The sequence below is a fragment of the Heliconius melpomene genome, chromosome 1 (genome assembly GCF_056956725.1).
Source record: "Heliconius melpomene rosina isolate 202511_hmr_F chromosome 1, ASM5695672v1, whole genome shotgun sequence".
Classification (NCBI taxonomy): domain Eukaryota; kingdom Metazoa; phylum Arthropoda; class Insecta; order Lepidoptera; family Nymphalidae; genus Heliconius; species Heliconius melpomene.
This window is the reverse complement of record NC_140389.1, coordinates 2,223,509-2,241,196: the sequence shown is the minus strand read 5'-3', so window position 1 is coordinate 2,241,196 and position 17,688 is coordinate 2,223,509. Positions and strand designations below refer to the sequence as shown.

General features: G+C 31.5%; 3 protein-coding genes across 6 annotated transcripts in view; 1 reads left to right on the top strand and 2 right to left on the bottom strand.

Annotated features, from left to right (window-relative positions):
• Window positions 1-5,891, bottom strand: part of LOC146540926 (uncharacterized) — a 29,383-nt gene extending 23,492 nt beyond the window's left edge. Inside the window, exons 1-4 of the mRNA XM_085208226.1 lie at window positions 5,614-5,891; window positions 4,529-4,674; window positions 3,263-3,459; window positions 1,111-1,166 (exon numbers count right to left, since the gene is read on the bottom strand). Of these exons, the coding sequence (XP_085064352.1) occupies window positions 1,111-1,166; window positions 3,263-3,459; window positions 4,529-4,674; window positions 5,614-5,743 (529 nt within the window). The 5' untranslated portion in view covers window positions 5,744-5,891. The remainder of the gene's footprint in view (window positions 1-1,110; window positions 1,167-3,262; window positions 3,460-4,528; window positions 4,675-5,613) is intronic.
• A 103-nt stretch (window positions 5,892-5,994) lies between these two features.
• LOC146540924 (dynein regulatory complex protein 8) lies at window positions 5,995-17,370 on the top strand. 4 transcript variants are annotated; one of them, XM_085208302.1, is made up of 7 exons: window positions 5,995-6,147; window positions 6,223-6,336; window positions 6,424-6,547; window positions 6,744-6,870; window positions 7,684-7,767; window positions 16,696-16,824; window positions 17,283-17,370. In XM_085208302.1, the coding sequence occupies exons 1-6, from the start codon at window positions 6,123-6,125 to the stop codon at window positions 16,810-16,812; spliced, it is 591 nt and encodes a 196-aa protein (XP_085064428.1). In that variant the 5' UTR covers window positions 5,995-6,122; the 3' UTR covers window positions 16,813-16,824; window positions 17,283-17,370. The 4 variants fall into 4 exon arrangements, with proteins under 4 accessions (XP_085064428.1, XP_085064420.1, XP_085064443.1 ...); XM_085208294.1 differs by having other exon boundaries at window positions 6,687-6,870; XM_085208317.1 differs by lacking the exon at window positions 16,696-16,824.
• Window positions 8,277-15,576, bottom strand: LOC146540925 (uncharacterized). Its single transcript, XM_085208238.1, has 8 exons — window positions 15,244-15,576; window positions 14,206-14,298; window positions 12,439-13,213; window positions 11,957-12,030; window positions 11,556-11,810; window positions 10,836-11,306; window positions 9,965-10,133; window positions 8,277-9,497 (listed from the first exon to the last, which is right to left on the bottom strand). The coding sequence occupies exons 1-8, from the start codon at window positions 15,316-15,318 to the stop codon at window positions 8,782-8,784; spliced, it is 2,628 nt and encodes an 875-aa protein (XP_085064364.1). The 5' UTR covers window positions 15,319-15,576; the 3' UTR covers window positions 8,277-8,781.
• Window positions 17,371-17,688: the final 318 nt, after the last annotated feature.

The following is a 17,688-nucleotide window of genomic DNA, read 5'->3' as shown; positions in this document are numbered from 1 at the left end:
TTTCGAAGGTCAACCGAGGTCTGCCCCCTACCTCTCTTACCACTCACTTTTCCATCATAAATCTTTTTTGCCATTCTTTCATCACTCATTCGTTCGACGTGCCCAAGCCAGCTGAGCATGTTCTTCTTTATTCTCACCGTGACATTTTCGCTAGTACCTGCCATTTTGTGTATCTCTTTATTGCGGATTCGAACAACTAAGCTGACTCCGCATATCCTACGAAGAGATCACATCTACACGGCATTCATCTTTCTTTCATTCTTCTTCTGTAATAAACACGTTACTTTCGCGGCCGTATAACAACGTCGGTACCAACACTGCATTGTGTACGGCCAAACGCGGCAGCAATACGCCTTTCCATATTCATCTCGTATCTTCCATGTCTATTGAATTTACTTCCCAAGTATACCACCTCATTCACTTCTTCTAATATCTTACCATTCACACTGACATTGCATTCCGTCCTCTCTTAATTTTTATCAAATACCAGAACCTTCGTGTAGGAAATATATTTTATGTCATTTAATTAGTGAGTGAATAACTTCTTGGGATATTTTTATTATTATAAAATATAAATTTAAATGCAATACGAGGCCAGTCGTGGCGCAGATGCACAAAGTGTGACTATAAGCGCGACATGTTGTGGGTTCAATTCGCACTCGAGGAAATGAAATATTTAATATTTTAATTTCTTCGCAGTAGTGTAAGTTCCTCCACTTGGAACATGTCGGAGTATCTTAGCACTACAGTTCCTCTGCCTACCCTGCTGGGTGCGGGATACAGCGTGAAGCTAAAGGAAATGCAATACAAAATACTAATTAAGGCGACAATGCGACGTTAAATCATGTGTTGCGTACAAAGGACATTTGTTTCCAGTTTGTATGACGTCATATAATGGTCGAAATTGGTTTTGGCATTGGAAATATTATTAATTAAAAGTGATTTTCAATAAATCCTATTCTTTATTCATTAAAATCATTGAACAGGCATACTTTTAATATAAAAAACATATCTGAAGATACTTGTTTATTCTTATACTTAAGCAACTACAAATAGTTTGATTAATAGCCTTTTAGTGTATAAATAAAATCATAATTATGTGAATGATACCTTTAATTGCCTCTGGTTCATCTGAGTCCATTTTTTCTGGGATCGGAGACTGGCTTCTAAAGAAAATAAAGATGTTTTAATAAATTAATGGTAACTAATTTTTTTTGCATTTTATAAAAATAATACAAACTTAAATTTAAAAACATACAAAAGTAGAAAGTAGAATTTAAATAGGATACTTTATTGTATAAAACATATCGTACCTAAAATGATGTTAAACAAGCAATTAGATGACACCATAGCATAATCTATATAGGCGCACAAGCAATTATTTCTAAAATAAGCATTAGAAATAATAGACTGGTGAAACGAACCGAAAAAAAATGTTCTAAATTATAACGTCAATAGAAACATTTTTTTTGAGTGAGAAATTTTAAATATTTTATTTCCTTGATTGGAAATGGAACTCAGAATTCGTCATGTTTACAGAAGCATGCTTGTGCGACTGTTCTACTGGCCTCTTATATAAATAATATCAGATGAGATTATTATTTTACACATTCTATCCACAACCTGCAAATGAAATCTAATAAGATTTTTATGTACGTAAATGCGTACGTAATTTATGTGTACAAATCGTATGTTGGAAAATGTTCATAAATGTTGATTTTCGTTAATATGAACTTGTTGCTTTTAATAGCCGTACCTAAAACAATTTTATGCTACATATGCACAAAATCAGTTTTTCTTTATACATCCGATTATCCGGATTTTCGATTATCCGAATGACTAACGACAACAATTAGTCACGGTTATTCGAGTTCCTAGTATATTTATATTTATGTTTAGTAGTAGCAAGTAGATTATTTAGAATAATTTCTTTGCTTTAATAAGATCCTAGAACTCTTAAAAAATATTTAATTAGTCTATTACAAAAACAACATTTTACACTCGTAAAATTTACAAACAATGGCACGTTCGGATAATTTGATGGCACGCACAAAAAATATTTTTTTTATTTTTCATAAGTTAACTTATTTGATAAAAAATAATTGAGGCCACTCAGTCAGCAAAGGCACAGAGTGTGATTGTAAAACCGACTTTGTGGGTTCGATCCCCACTTAACACTCGTGGAGATGATGAAATATTTATTTAAATTTCTAATTCTTTGCTGTGGTGTCGAGGTAAAGCGCGGCGTTGAGTTCTGCCACTAAACACGCAATGCCTCCAGAATTCGGCAGAAAGTAGGGAATGGAGTGTCTTAACACTAGGTTCCCTCTGCCTACCCTGATGTGTGCGAGACAGGGTGAAGCCGATTTGATTTTTTAGTTTAAAATGATTAATCTAATCTATACTTTACTTTCACCTGACTGAAACCGGCAACGATAATAACCGAAACAAAAATTATTACAGTTTAAGAATAATTTGCATTTTGTTGTTCATGTATGGCCCAGTTCTGATATTCTGCGTTTTCATTTATTATGTAAAATTAACTTTCAAAGAGCGAAAGCATTTAATTATAAAGAAACAATGAGATTCATGAAGACAATTTAATTGAATCATGGGTAGGTAAAGATGTAGTAGCTTACTTGTGAATTACGTGCTTTTTGCACAATACTAATTTTATTTGGGAGATAGTTATTGCGATATATTACGCTTCCTTCGATTTTAACGATGTTTCTACAAGACCAAAAATAAAAACTGCAGAGGTTCATTTTACCAGTTAAAGGTTGTAAATGGCAGCGATTAGGCATTAAAATTTGAGTATCATGTGATGTGATCACATTTTACTGCTGCAATTTTGAAGTTTAGATCTTGAAAATATCACAAGGAGTTAATAAAACAGTCATTATAATGTTTGTCTTAATGAAAGTGTTCCAAGTCAATTTTTTTTACGTCATATTCTTACAAATTCATATAAATATTTTTCGAATACAAAAAGTTGTTTTCTGAAAGTGAATGCCACGAAAAGTCAAATAAGGAGTCACTAACAAAATAATTTTCTGAAAGAGTTACACAATTTAAAGAATTTGTAGAAACTTTAAAATTTATGTTATTGTATCAGGAGATACAACACCATTTAAAAATTAAAATTTAAAGCTTTTGAGTGGTTACATTTTCATAAATACATTCAAGGGGACGTAGCCCTGCACGGGCCCACTAGTACAAAATATAAATATAGATACTAAAATATAAGAAAAAAGGCACATACTGTTCATCATCAATGTCATACAAGTCTTCTTTTTGTGTGCCTAATGTTTGAGGTGTTCCTTCATTTTGTTGTTCAGACTCCTCAATAGGTGCTGGTTTGTTAACAGGTTCAGGTACGGGGCTGGGTAGTAGCGGGTTTGAGTCTTCATCAGTTTCTTTGGATTCATCTATTGCTTTCGGAGCGTCATCGCGTGATATCTAGCAGGTAACGTAAATTTTTAGAGACATTAATTGTTTATATTAAAAACTTTTTTTTGATTAAGTGGAAAATGTGGATTATAATATACTATTCTTGTAAATTGTTATGTTCTTCTACTGTTGTGATTATTTATTGGATCTTTCTGAGTCAATCTAAAGCTGGGTGTTTTAACTTAATGAGTAATAAAAACCAAATGTTACAGAGTTGATAATAAATTACACAATATTAGAATAATAATAACAAATTGTTAAATATCATTCAATAAGCACCATAGTTTTAAATGAAACCATAGTTTTAACTACTCTTTAGAAGTCTAATATAATTCAGAAAAAAATGAAAAAGTTATTTTTTCAAACAAAATAAATAATAAAATTATCGTTTTAGAATAAAACACCATTTGTAAAATATAACATAAACACGCACAGACTTACGAAATACATGTATGGATAAAAATCGTGAAATGAAAAAAAAATCCTACGTCCAAACTGTTAAACTGTTTCTTTAGTTCTGTTCTGCCTCTTCCAGCTGTATATTTTTTTTAAGTAATTTACTTAAAAAGTTTATTAAATAATTTTATTCTTGGGATTTATTTTTCACACATATTTAAAAAAAATATATATGTAATGATCATTATTCATTCAAATAAATATTTTTTTGATACTTAACTTCACTCACTAGGTTATCTTACTAGGGGTTTTCCAATTCTGTCATTGAGATTAAAGTTAACAATCCTACTCAATAATTATTGCAAAGTTCATATTTATGAAGAAGTTTCTAGAAATCAGTCAAATAGAGTAGGTATATTTCTATCACAGTGTCTGGAAATTTTGAAAAACATAAACAGAAGATGTAGGAGAATAAATATATAAAGTATTTTTTAATTTTTTCATTGTGTTGACACATCTGACTCTATATGCAACAGTTGGAGGGTTCCATTCCCAATGGGGGGAATGAATTATTTTGGTATCCTAGTTCTGATAACAAGGTAACATGCCATTTGGAGTCCCATAAGAACAGTGACCTGGTAACAATTATATAAAGGCATTATATATAGGATGTTTTATGTACCTTTGCAGGTGTAGCACCGAATCTTGAAGATGAAGACCGACGGGTGGTCCTCACAGCTGCAGCTCTTCGAGGTGTTGCAGGCACAGGTGTAGATGGATCATCACCTTCTTCCGTTGAGGTATCTAGTATAGATGTGTCACTGAAAACTGTTAAAAAAAATATATATAAATGATATACAACTGATCACAACTTTGATAAATAAATATGGCTAAGTTAAATAAAAATACTATGACAAACATTTTAAAATTATTATGCCCAATACATAAAATAAAATCAAAAATAAATAGAACGCCTAATAAAAATAAATAAATCATGTTCTATAACAAATCCATTTATTGGTTAACCGCAATAGTTTTATTTCGATATAGGTTTTAAATCACGTATAGCGTTAAGCAAAAAAATATGCAATTTGAAACAGTACCGCCAGTTCGAAACCAGTCGTGGGGGTGGCCACGACTTGTTTCGAACAGGAGAAGTTAGGTTTTCCGAACTTTTGCGCATTGATCACTCGGAAAAAAAATATTCATAAGTAAGAAAAATCCTAAAATCAAAATTACGCAGACGTCTACAGCTAACTTCAGCGCGTTCAGAGCGTTCTGTACCATATTTAGGATTCTTTCTTACTTGAATGTACAAGGTCCTCTGATTTTAATATAATTCTTATTTACAAAATGTCATATTAAAAGTAATAAAGAAATATAAATGTAAACAATTTCAATTGATGTGTACTTTCGGTTTCCGCCAATGTAGTAACGACACATAAATTCTAACATTATTATTACTGGTAACAATACAGGTTGTATGTTTTAATAGTGTTTTTGTATTATTACCTCAGGATTCCTATGCCTGTAAATAAATCGTGTTTTGACCTTTTTTCTCTATAGTTCTTTTCGCTTCATCTAGCAATAACGGTCAAAATATACATTTTTCGAAATATTACAGCAAAATGTCATGCGTAAATAAGAAATCCAAATAAAACATGGAGGGAGCGACGCATTACACGTGCTAGTGTCAAAATTTACAAATGCATATATTTAGGAACATAATTTACAATCAAACAATTAGATATAATGTGAAACACTTACTTTTCCCAGTTTTAGCTTCTAAAGCTTTCTTTAACCTTTCCACTAACGCCGGTTTGTTACCCTTCGTGTCCAAGCCCAGAGCGCCAAGCTCGGTTCTCAGATCTACGACTTTCATTTTAGCTGGATCCATGTTTAATCTAAAAAGTTCTTCACTTCACTACAGTCTGATAACTATAAATCACAATAGTCATATAAATTCTTTGAACACAGTCATTACTCGCAAAAATTCACTATCGCGAGGTGAGCGCCAAGCAAACCAATATGGCGGCTTCGCAATTACCACAGATTACGTTGCACTCCACTTAGCTTTTATACACAGCTAACTTAAACATGGCTTAAGAATGAAAGTATTCAGCCAAAATTTATTATTTACATGACATAATGTATCTTAGAGCATGTAAGCAATTTCATTGCTAGGTAACAGTTTCTAAGTCAGGGTACATGTAACTCTGCTATTTATTTCTAAATTTAAAGTTTTATATTATTTTTGAATCTCTTTATCAATAATTATGGCTCGAAAAGAAGAACCAAAAAGTATAAAATATTAGTTTTTGTTTTAAAATATATTTTCCATATTATTATTGTGTAATATTGGAATTTTTATTTTAGTTCTGCCAAATAATGATTTAGAAAAGCGGATAATAGAATCTTTTGAAGTTTTTGACCATTCCGGCAAACAAGTTGTTGATGTGAGAGAAATCGGGACAATATTGCGTTCTTTAGGTAGAAATAAAAATTTACACATGAGCTACATTGTGTAAAATTTCAGAAATATTATTAAATTTTGTTAATTTTATAATATTTTTCAAGGTTGTTGTCCCACTGAAGCCGAGATACAAGAAGTAATATTAGCCACAGAAAATAAAGAAGCCACAGGGAATGTTCCACTACTTAATTTTTTGCCATATATGTGCAAAGCTATGATTGAGCATAGGTAGATACAAAAAAATAGTTTGAAGACACTTCACACTCCAATCCAATCAAACCCACAATTATTGCGTTTTCATTCGAAATATGTCCTATCTTGCGTTAATATTATACTAAAACCCCATTTTATCATGGATTGTTTTCAGTCTTAGATCGGAGTTTTTTCTTTGCCAACATCATATTTGTTACTTGTATACCTCTAGATTTTATCCAGCCAGTGCAGAAGTACTTCTAGCTGCATTTCGTTATTTTGATAAAGATGGTCGAGGATTTCTAACTAAAGCAAAATTTACGCAACTTATGCTGGAAGAAGGAGAACCTTTTACTCAGGTAGGTATTGCTTAAATATGTTTATAAAAAAATAGCTTCACACGTACGTAGGCCGAGGCAACCTAGTGTTAAGATACTCCGTTCCACGCTTTCCGCAAAATTTTCTATAGTATGCATGTTTAGTGGTGGAACACAAAGCCTTGCTTTGTCTTGTCACCAGAACGAATTGTTTTTATCTCCTAAAAAGAATTAATTTTCCTTAATGGGTATTGAACTCAAATCAATGCGTTTACAATCAGACTCTCTGTCCCTGCGCATCGACATCTCCAATTTTTTTAATCTTTTATAATTATAATATTTTGTTATTATTTAATATTTTAGTAAGTTAAGATTTAAAGTTAGATATAGAACATCTACTGTGTATTTAGGCCTCAATTGAGGTTGTCTTGGCGAAGTGGCACAAGTCACATTATAAGCGTGACGGATGTGGGTTCGATTACCACTGGGGAGAATGAATTATTAATTATAAATATTTTCATTTCTTCGCTCGGGTTACAAGGCAAAACCGCATCGTTGAATTCCGCCATTCAACACGTAATGCCTCGAAAATTTTGCGGAAAGTGAAGAAAGTGTCTTAACACTAAATTCCTTTCGCCTACTCCGCTATATGCGGGATACACCGTGAAGCTAAAGAAGAATCGAACCCACGACCTATCGTGCTTACAGCACGCACGCTTGTGCGCCTTTACCACAACGGGCCTCCTGATATTTTTGCAAGTGTTCAATTCATCAGTTCACGACGATTATTTATATAAAGTACAAACGAATAATATTATTTGTATTAATAACTTTGTTATATTTTTTTGTATATAGGAAGAATTCGATGAAATGATGCAAACAGCGTTGGATCCAGTAACAGATACTATAACATATGAATATTATATTAACCAACTAATGGTAAGTTGTTATAAATATTTTTTTCAATTTGTATTCATTTCTCATAGTATAGTGAAGGAGTATAGTTATTATTTTTGCCATTTTATAATAGACCCGAAAAACTTTGTCTATACACTAATATTATAAAACTGAAGTTTATTTAGTTGAACTCCATTATCACAGGAACTATTTTTTCGAATTAAGAAAAAGACATTTTGTTTGAATTTATTAATTAAGGGAGGCTATAGTATATCAGGGTCAGTGTTTCAATATAACCTCCATTCCAACCGCAGTACCTGCAAAGTTACCTCGGATTCTTAGAATGTGTCATGCTCATTGCTTATGTTTCATAAACAACTAAACAACTGAAATTTTCTTTAATTAATAACAAAATAAATTGGACGAATTACGAATCACAGAAGTAACATTGTATGAGATTTGAACTTGCATATTTCAGTTTTTTGTCCAATATTTATATGATTTCAATGGGAAACCTTAAATATAATGAGTGAATAAATATATAAGAACAGTTTTTAATAATTTTTCTTTATTGTGGCGTAAACAACAAGATGTGTGTCTCTTACATTACAGCATAAACGAAATACATTAGTTAATTTAAAATAAAGTAAATTAATTATTTGTAAAAAAAGAAACTTAAGCAATACATTATTGCGAAATTCAATTAATCAATCAGTCAAAGTCTTTAAAAGAAAAACAAAGCTAAAATAATGGCTAAAGTATATAAAAACTAAAATAATTCCCTAATCATTTTTCATTCATAGATCTGAAAATGTTAATTACTTACTTTTATGCTAAAAGTATTAAAAGTATTTTCAAACCATCATGAAATAAATCAATTATTAATGTATGAAGTATCAAATGACTAAATATCAATCAATATGAAGGAAATGGTACAAGTGCAGTTTTTTTTTATAGTATTATTTCCCCCAAGTGGAAATCGAAACTGCACCCATTGAGTTTGCTTTCGCAGGCGTTATCTCGACCACCTTAAATTTAAATGCTTTTTTATTGTAATTACTGCAATCGACTCGTTCTTCGTGTCCTAATAGTACTCGGCGTAGAATGAGCTAAACGGGAGGAAGTCCTCGTAGGTGTTGCAGCACGTCCTGTTTCTTTAACACCAGCCTTAGCTTTATCTTCGATTTTTTTAGAGTTGTCTTGATTTTCAGTATTTTCCTTGATAGGTTCCACTTCCTTATCAGTTTCCATTGGTTCAACAGATTTTTTATTTTCAGTTTCAATATTTTGGCCATTGGTCTCGATTTTTTGATTACATGTATTATTATTTTCACCTGACTTTGTTTCTTCCTTTCCATTTGTAGATACCTTGAGTTCTTTGTTATCGTTTTTTTCATTTGTGTCAGTTTCTTCTATTTCATCGTTTTTATCATCAATAATATTGATTTCATCATTATTTGTATTAGCATGTTCATTATTTTCAGTTTTTTTTTCATCATCATCATCAATAATTTCCACAGGATCTTGTGTTGTGATTTCTTTCTGTTTATCATTATTTGTTTTATCAACATTAACACTTTCTTCACTTTTTCTTATTGAAGTTAGTAAGTCAGTTATTTGTGTATCAAGATCGGAGCATAATATTGAACTGTCTTCTAAAGACACATTTAAAGATTTACTTGTATCTGGAGGTGCGGCAGCCTTATTTTGAATTGGTGTAGATTTAACTGCAGTCAATTGTTCACTCGCTTTTATTATTATCGTTGATTCACCTAAAAGGTCAAAAATTCTATATTACTATTGTTAAAAAAACAAAAAAGAAATCGCATTCCTAGTTTTAAATGCATTTAAAAAAATAAGTAATGGTATATATAACCAAAGGCATGACATATTCCATAATTTATTATTTAGAATCTAAATAATATTTGTACATTACTAGCTAGTGCATTAACTATAAGTATAACCTAGTATAAAAAAACAAAAAATCATTTAATTTTTTTAAAGTACAAGTTGAATTTAGTGTAAACGCTAAATTCCTCCCCCCTTTCCTACGTTTTGTCATGTTTTTTAAGATTATATGTTTTGAGCGACTGAACTTAACCGCGGTGTCTACCAGAACGCCTAAATAAAAAAATAAAAAAATTCCTTACTAAGGATCGAACCCGCAACCCACACGCTTACAATGAAGCATTGCACAACTGCACCATAACGGCTTGTCTAATATTTAAACAATACTTACCAACTACCGATTCATTTGCTTCAAGGATATTATTAAAGTTGTCTTTGTCAGTAAAACCTATTACAAGTAGATTACTTATAGATTTGTGTTTTTTGATTGATTGGGGATTGAATTTGTTTAAGAAATTGTATATCACTGCACGCGCTGGGAGGGTAGGGCGGCCGATGAGCTACAAGCAATAACAAAAAGAAAGTTAATTATAAAATGTTTTATTTAAGATCTTATATTTTCCTATTACTTATTAATAACACTATGGATGCTTAGTCCATACTCTTTTTTATCTTAATTATTATTTTGTTTTTAAAAATAGATTATAGACAAAATTCTGTAATTTATGTCTTTCTTTCATCAAATATAATTAATATAAATGTAATATTATTATTTATCATCAAAAGAGTTTTTGTTATATATGAGTATATGGTTAAATGAATATGTCTGAGTTTTTTGATTTTCCTGCATATAGAAGGGCATGAAGAGAGAACCTAAAATCAGGACTTTCCACTCTTTACTGTCCACCTGAATTTGATCATTGAACTTTGAGTAGAGTTAATCAACTTGGTATTTTGTCTGGCTGAGCAAAGAAATTAAAATAATTTAGATTCAATTGAGAACATTATTGTGTTTACAATAAGCCAAATTATTATAATATTCAAATCCACCCATGGTTTCGCCCCCTAGAACTTATTCTATTATAGCCAAATTATACAAAATCGCCTCATAAGTTGTACACATAGCCTATGTGCTATTCTGACGTATAAGCTATATTACAGCAATGTTCTATTTAAACTCATTCAATAGTTTTTGAATCAAAGTGAAACAAACATCCATCCTCATAAACTCACATTTATAATATAAGTAAGATATATAATACCTTCACATAATGTATATGTTTGGATAATGGTGTTTTAGGTGTCTGTGGAATTTGTGCTTGAGGTTTGTTAGGTTCATCTGAAGTTGATATTACTTCACTAACAGGTTCCTTTTCAGATTTTTCAATTTTAACAGATTGTATAGGTTTTTCATTTTCGACTTTAGAATCAATTTCTTCTACTTTATCAATAATAACTTCATTGAGTACAATTGTTTCATTTGAATCATTCATCTCAGATGTTTTAGATTCATCTTCAGCATTACTTGTAATAGATTCATTGTTTGTATCATTTTTTTTTATTGTTGATTTTGTAGTTTCAGATTCTGTTTTATCAATTTTATCTTTCTTTCTGCGAAACATATAAGACTCATCTTTTTCTATGGTCTTGATTATTTTTTTCTTCAGTTGAGCATTTATCACGGCTTTGGTGGCTATGAATTCTTTGTCGCAAAAAACTATTGACAGTAGAAGCTAAAATGTTTAAAAAAAATTGTAATTATTTAATAACGTTTGCGTCTTTTAATTTACCATCAAAGATGGTAACTTTCAGCTGAACACGACGCCGCATTTTGACTTCTTACCTTATTAGAGCAAAGAAATTGAAAATAATCCAAATCTCTAAATGGGCATCGAACCAAAACTGTCACGTTTACAGTTATATACTGCGTAATATTACATAGTCTAAAAATATAGCATAAAAATAAACTTATAAAAACCTACATTTTTATACTTGGGCAGGACTTTAGGTAGTTGATCTTCGAGAAATACCTCCATAAATTTAGTGTAATGGTTAGTTTTGGCCATTTTCTCTTTTATTATGGAAAAACTCAAGTCCTCTCCACATATTTCGTCCATGGTTAATGGTTTGGGTGATTCTGCTGGTTCCGTCTTCTTTTCTTTATTTTTATTTGGCTCAGGCAGTTTATCAATGTATTCATCTAGATTAGTCGCCTCTTCTCTACATAGTTTTTCAAGCTGGTAAAATATTTAGTGGATGTTTAGTATTTCACAGAACAAAGTTACTTTTTTAAATTAATTTAGTGAAAAAATGTTTATAAGGTTTTTTTAAAATTAATATAGATGTAAAAATATAATGAGGTCATTAAAATAAATATACTAACTTTTACAAACATATCTTCCAATTTGTTATTCAATATATTTGTCATGTTTTGCTTGAAAAATTCTTCAGGATCATCTATAAAAAAAAATTATGGGATTAATTATAGTAAATATCATCTTTATTATACAATAATTAACAAATTTCCGCCATTTTCTAGTTCTACAAGTATTGATAATAATAAAAAAATAATACAAGTTGATGTAATTCACCAGAGTTTAGTAAACATGATCAATATTTACTAATTTGGCAAAATAATGATGTCAATAAGTATGGTACAAAGAGTACACCCACAGAATGCCTCGCGAAATAAGTGAGATAAAACAGAAGAACATATATAGATATAGATAACAATAAACAAAGTTTATGTTATGAACATTCCACCGTGTGGATAAGAACTAAAGAGGTATTAAATTTACCAGGAAAAGTTTAAAAAGATAATTTTATACCTTGATAAACCTCAAACCAAACCAAATGTGTGTATACCTGCATCGACCAACTGCAGGGTGTGGGAGTTTTTGGCCAGGCTGAGTAGTTCCCGGTCGGTGTCGTCGGGGTAGACCCGGCGGTAGGCTTGCACTATGTCGTCGGCGGCGCCCACGTACTTGTTGAGCATGAGGGCGCGGATCCGAGCGCGAATGGTGTGCTTCAGCAGCCGTTGCATGAAAACCTCCAGCTCCGCCACCTCGGGCTCCAGAGTCTTCATCTTCTTGAGGATGATGCCCAGAGCCAGCTCCAGCCGCCCCTTCATCTTGGGGCTCGGCGGCCGGTCGGCCCGTAATATCTGATTGGGCGTCGGTTTTTTGTCGATCGCTTTCATAGCGTTGTTAACTAATCGCTTAGTTTGCTCGGTGGGGTATGAGGCGAGCTTGTTGGGCGGCTGCGGCTTGGGTTTGGTGACTTTAGTCGGGTTGAAATTTTTGCGCACGGGAGGAAGTTGGAATTTCTTTTGGGGGCGCAGCGGAGCGCCATGCGGCTTGAGGCTCATGAGGGGAGAGGGCGCCGAAAACTGAACCGACTGAGGTTGGAAAGGCTGGAAATGTCTCTCTTGAGAGAAATCTTTGGAGGGGCCAGCCTGCCAGGGATTCATATGAGGGGTGTTTACGCGTTTGGTGTTCCAGGAATAGTTTTGACTTTCAGCTGGCCGTTTGTTACCTTGAGGTCTGTAATTACCAGAATTACCAGACCCCTCATATTGCTGAGAGAAGCCATATGACTCCTGACGATCATAACGATTAGGGGGATTGTAATCATACTGCCTCTGAAATTGAATTAAAATTTTATTAATTCAAATGATGTGCTTATGTTGCACATATCAATTACTTTAGTTGAGATATTAGATATTTTTGCGATTAGCAAGTTTTACATGAAAATGTAAGAAGCAACACAAAATGTCATCATTTAAGGATTATCAAGAAGGTATTGTGATTTTGTAAATCTGTAAGATATAATATCTGTACATTGCAATTAAAACATCGGTTCGGTTCTTTATTAAAACATAACATTGAAATATTACTTTATGTGAAAGGCAGAGTAAAAAATTTATTTAGATGTTGAATAAATCTATAATATTTCGCTAGGGATATTGTAAATGTGCTGGAATGAACATAAACTTCATTATTCAATTTTATTGAATATAAAGACAGTATGTGACAGATTGATAGAAATCAACCAAATAAAATGTAATAAAATAGTAATTTCAAATATTGAGGATGGACTGATAAAACCAGATGTAGAAAAAATTGTATAATTGCATATATGAATTGGCAATAATTGTAAAATAATTTACTAATATTCTGTAATTTGTATGTACCATACATATTTTTGTTTTTATAACAAGCTTACTTTTTACTTGCTAGTAAATAGATGAAATAAACAGAAACTTATATGTATGTCCATATAAGCATAAGTTTTTTCACTATTTATCTTATCTTATAATTGACAAATATGACAACAGAAGCAATATGAAGCTGCACTCCACAGTAAAAACTTTTACTCAAAGATAAAAGTATTTTTCGTGGATAATGTACATAATATTTGTCAGCATAGATTAAAAAAAACTTATTTTCTGAAAAATTAAAATGTAATACATTGGCAAATGATGCCTGAAATATTACAAATAAAACAAAATGGGATATGGTGATTTAATAATCCTAAAATAAAAAAGAAAAAACCTAATAAATTGTGTACAATCAAATGGTTAATTAAATTTATACAGAATAAATAAATAAAAGATAGAAGAAAAATAAAAACCTCTGTAGAATATCTTTCTCTATTTAGAATATCTTGCTTCTGTTCAATAATCTCCCTTTTGCGTTTCAATAGCTCCAGTTCAATATCTAAATCCTAAAATTAAGAAATTGAAGCCAATTAATGTCAAGTCAATTTAGAGAATGGTAATGATTGGTGATTAGAAGTGTGTACACTGTACAATATAAAACAAAAGATGCCAAATCATGGCACATCGAAGCTACTCAGCGTTGCCAGATGTCCCAATTTTGGCAGGACATCCCTGTACTGTTATTTTCTTTATTACTTTAAGATTTCAATTAGCTACTAACTAATAATTTCATAGAAATATAAATAACTTTACCTGCTTGTAAGCTTGTATAATTATTCTGAATTCTTAACTGCCTTACATTATGAAGGTAAGTTACATATCATACACCAAAAAAATATAATTTAGTGATGTTTTTCTATTAAAAAAAATTATATTGTTATCTATCACCATTGAACAAGAATCGGACACAGGACAAGCGCTAGTCACGATCACCCACCTAAGTATTCCATACAAAACTGCAGGTCTCAACTTTTTCTGAAATTCAGGCGTAGCTCAGCATTCATCTGATACCTCACTTGAACTAGCAGCTTTAATACCAAATTTTGCCCACTTTTAAGGCTATTATTTTTTAGCATTTAACCAGAAATGTATAGATTCAGATTTTTTTCTGAACAAGTGGGTACTACCTGTAGCTGCCAAATTTCATAATTCTAGGTTAACCAGAAGTATCCTATTAATTCTGATTCCTTTTATAGTGTCGAAATACGCTTTTTTTGCACTATAAACGGCCATAAACTTTTTAACTAAATATAATAATGCAAAATGGAATGGAATTTTTAGGAAACCATGGGGAATCAGAAGATCTGAGTGTATGGTATGAATTTTAACTTGATATCTCCAAGCGTTCCCGCTTTTTAACGTAAAATGTTCAAAAATCCCGCTTTTCACCGAGAGAAAATCTGGCAACGCTGGAGCTAGTTCATGTATCATATAAATTAATATAAACTTACACGGAGATGATTAGTCAGTAGAGGTCCACTTGAAGACATCTGATGCTGATTACCTTGGTGGCTTCTGCGTCTCATGGCTATATACTATATTTTAACGATTATTTTAAAATATAACACAAAATGGCTTCCACGCCAAATGTAACAGTTTTAAAAATAATCTAAATATAAGTTATTTACAATTTCATTTGTTCACATTAACAAAGCAACTGCTAGAGCGAATCTAAATTATTCACAAAGTTGAACACGAAAAGCTAAACGCCACTAAACGCCCATGGTAAAGGTGAAATTTTTAGTGACACAAATATCTATCGACAATATTTGACAAGCACAGAACACATTTACTCAACGTTGACAAGTGTCAACGATATTTACCGTAATCGGTTCCATAAGCTGTTACATCGATTCTAAAATAGTCACATCTCTCTCTATCTTACTACGTTCGGAAAGAAAAGAGAGACATCAATACTCGAATTTGTATGCAATTGTATTGTCGATTCTTAGATCAAAAACGTCATTAAAATATTATTAACTAGTGGGCCCGTGCGAGGCTACGCCCGCTTGAAATAGAAATATTAATAAAGAAATTGAAAACTAAAGATTCAGTCAATTCAATAAAACAGTTATATAAAATAACTGTTACGGCAATTAGCAAATTTCCCGAACTAAGTACTTTAAATTGACATAACTTTTTTATTTATGAACCGATTGTAATAAAATAAACCCTATATGTTTTCGGAAGCTTTCCAGAATCCAATAGTGAAAACCGCATCACACAGACAAACAGACAAAAATTTTAAAAATCATTGTTACTCTAGTCTATTACGTTAATAAAGTTTCTCAAAAACGTTTTTTTTTAAATATCTTCCAAGTACAGACACCGACCCTCTTATGATTTTATTATAAGTATAGATTACACAACATTAAAAGAAAGTGATGCTAAAAAAATTAGTAAATGCATAAGTTAAATTCTATGGAATTAAAAATAGTACTAGAGAAGAAGAGAATGTAAACTGATTGTAAATAATATTTTTGAATATTCGTAAAATTTGTATTATTGTTAATTGCTATTTATATTTCCGTGATTAAAAAAAGGGAACCTAATTATTAGTAAAAATTATTAAATAATTAAGCAGACTTTAATATCCCCAAATCCTCGCTAAGGGAAACAGATACATTCCTAAAATAATCCGCGAGGCTATTGAAATACAAAAACATCCTAATTTCAATAGAGGAAACTTTCTACCACATGAGACCCACTCATAAAATATCATATTTTCTAATTCTTGTTTGTCGAAAAGCTAACAATACAAATTGAGTCGGTGGTTTACAGTGGTAAAGTAGAATTGGTGACTGACATATTTCCTAAAATTCCTTCCTATTTCTTCGATCACAGATAGCTATAAATTTTGAAACAAAAAGATAAATATTCAAATTAAAAATATAATTCTTTAGGTGGCTCCTTTAGATGTGTTTAAACTAGCTGATGATATAGAATCAGAAAGAAAACGATTAGAAGCCGCAGCTCCTAAAAAGAGAAGACCTTCCTCTTTACTACGAGCTGCGCTATAGACTGTGTATTTTGTGAATATTACTTTTATGTATTACTTACGCTAATTTATTTATAGTATAGTAGTTATTACGTATAAATTACTGTAATATAAATTTATAGAAAAATAAATTAAATCAGCTTTACGCTGTATCCCGCATACATCAGGATAGACAGAGAGAAACTAGTCTTAAGACATTTCGTTCTCCACTTTCCACCGAATTTTTCGAGGCATTGTGTTGAATGGCTGAATACAACGCCGGGCTTTTTGTCTTGGTGTCAGAGCGAAGAAACGAAAATATTAAATAATAATAATTTATCTTCTCGAGTGGGGATCGACCCACAACATTCACAACCTTCGCGTTATATTCATTCACTCGTGCCCCTGCCTCGGAATTTCAGTAATATCATTAAATAGAATTTGTAATTAATATATATACATAATTATATTAGGAAATCCTTTATAATTTATAAAGTTATTTTCTCTTTCCAGGTTGAAGAAGAAGTAACAGAGACAGAGGAGACAACTAAATAATTTTCTCTAAACTTGTTGCGATTTATAAAATAAATATTTAAATATACACATATTTAATTTATAATTTTTCAGCTTCACGCTGTATATCACACACTACCACTGCGTTCCCATTAAAACACTACTGTTCCCCACTTTCTGCCTAATTATATATTATATAATAAAATATGCGATATTCCCATTCATCTAGTGAAGATAGAACCCACAACCTGTCGCGTTAATAGAAGCACGATTGTGCCTTTGCGCCACAACTAACTTTTTGTCACTTAATCATTCACACATTCACATATATATTACATATTTTATTTTTACATTGAATAAAAAAAAAATCTTTTCCTTTTCCCATAGCAAAATCCATAATGTATCT

Bases quoted from the DNA above. Each gene is read 5' to 3' on its own strand.
- LOC146540924 (XM_085208294.1), top strand. From the start codon at position 6,123: ATGGCTCGAAAAGAAGAACCAAAAA. The intron at 6,548-6,686 runs GTAGATACAAAA...GATTGTTTTCAG, and splicing joins AAAGCTATGATTGAGCATAG to TCTTAGATCGGAGTTTTTTC. The intron at 7,768-16,695 runs GTAAGTTGTTAT...ATAATTCTTTAG, and splicing joins ATTATATTAACCAACTAATG to GTGGCTCCTTTAGATGTGTT.
- LOC146540925 (XM_085208238.1), bottom strand. From the start codon at position 15,318: ATGAGACGCAGAAGCCACCAAGGTAATCAGCATCAGATGTCTTCAAGT. The intron at 13,214-14,205 runs GTTTTTATTTTT...ATTCAATTTCAG, and splicing joins GAGAAAGATATTCTACAGAG to AGGCAGTATGATTACAATCC. The intron at 10,134-10,835 runs GTATTATATATC...TATTGCTTGTAG, and splicing joins AACATATACATTATGTGAAG to CTCATCGGCCGCCCTACCCT.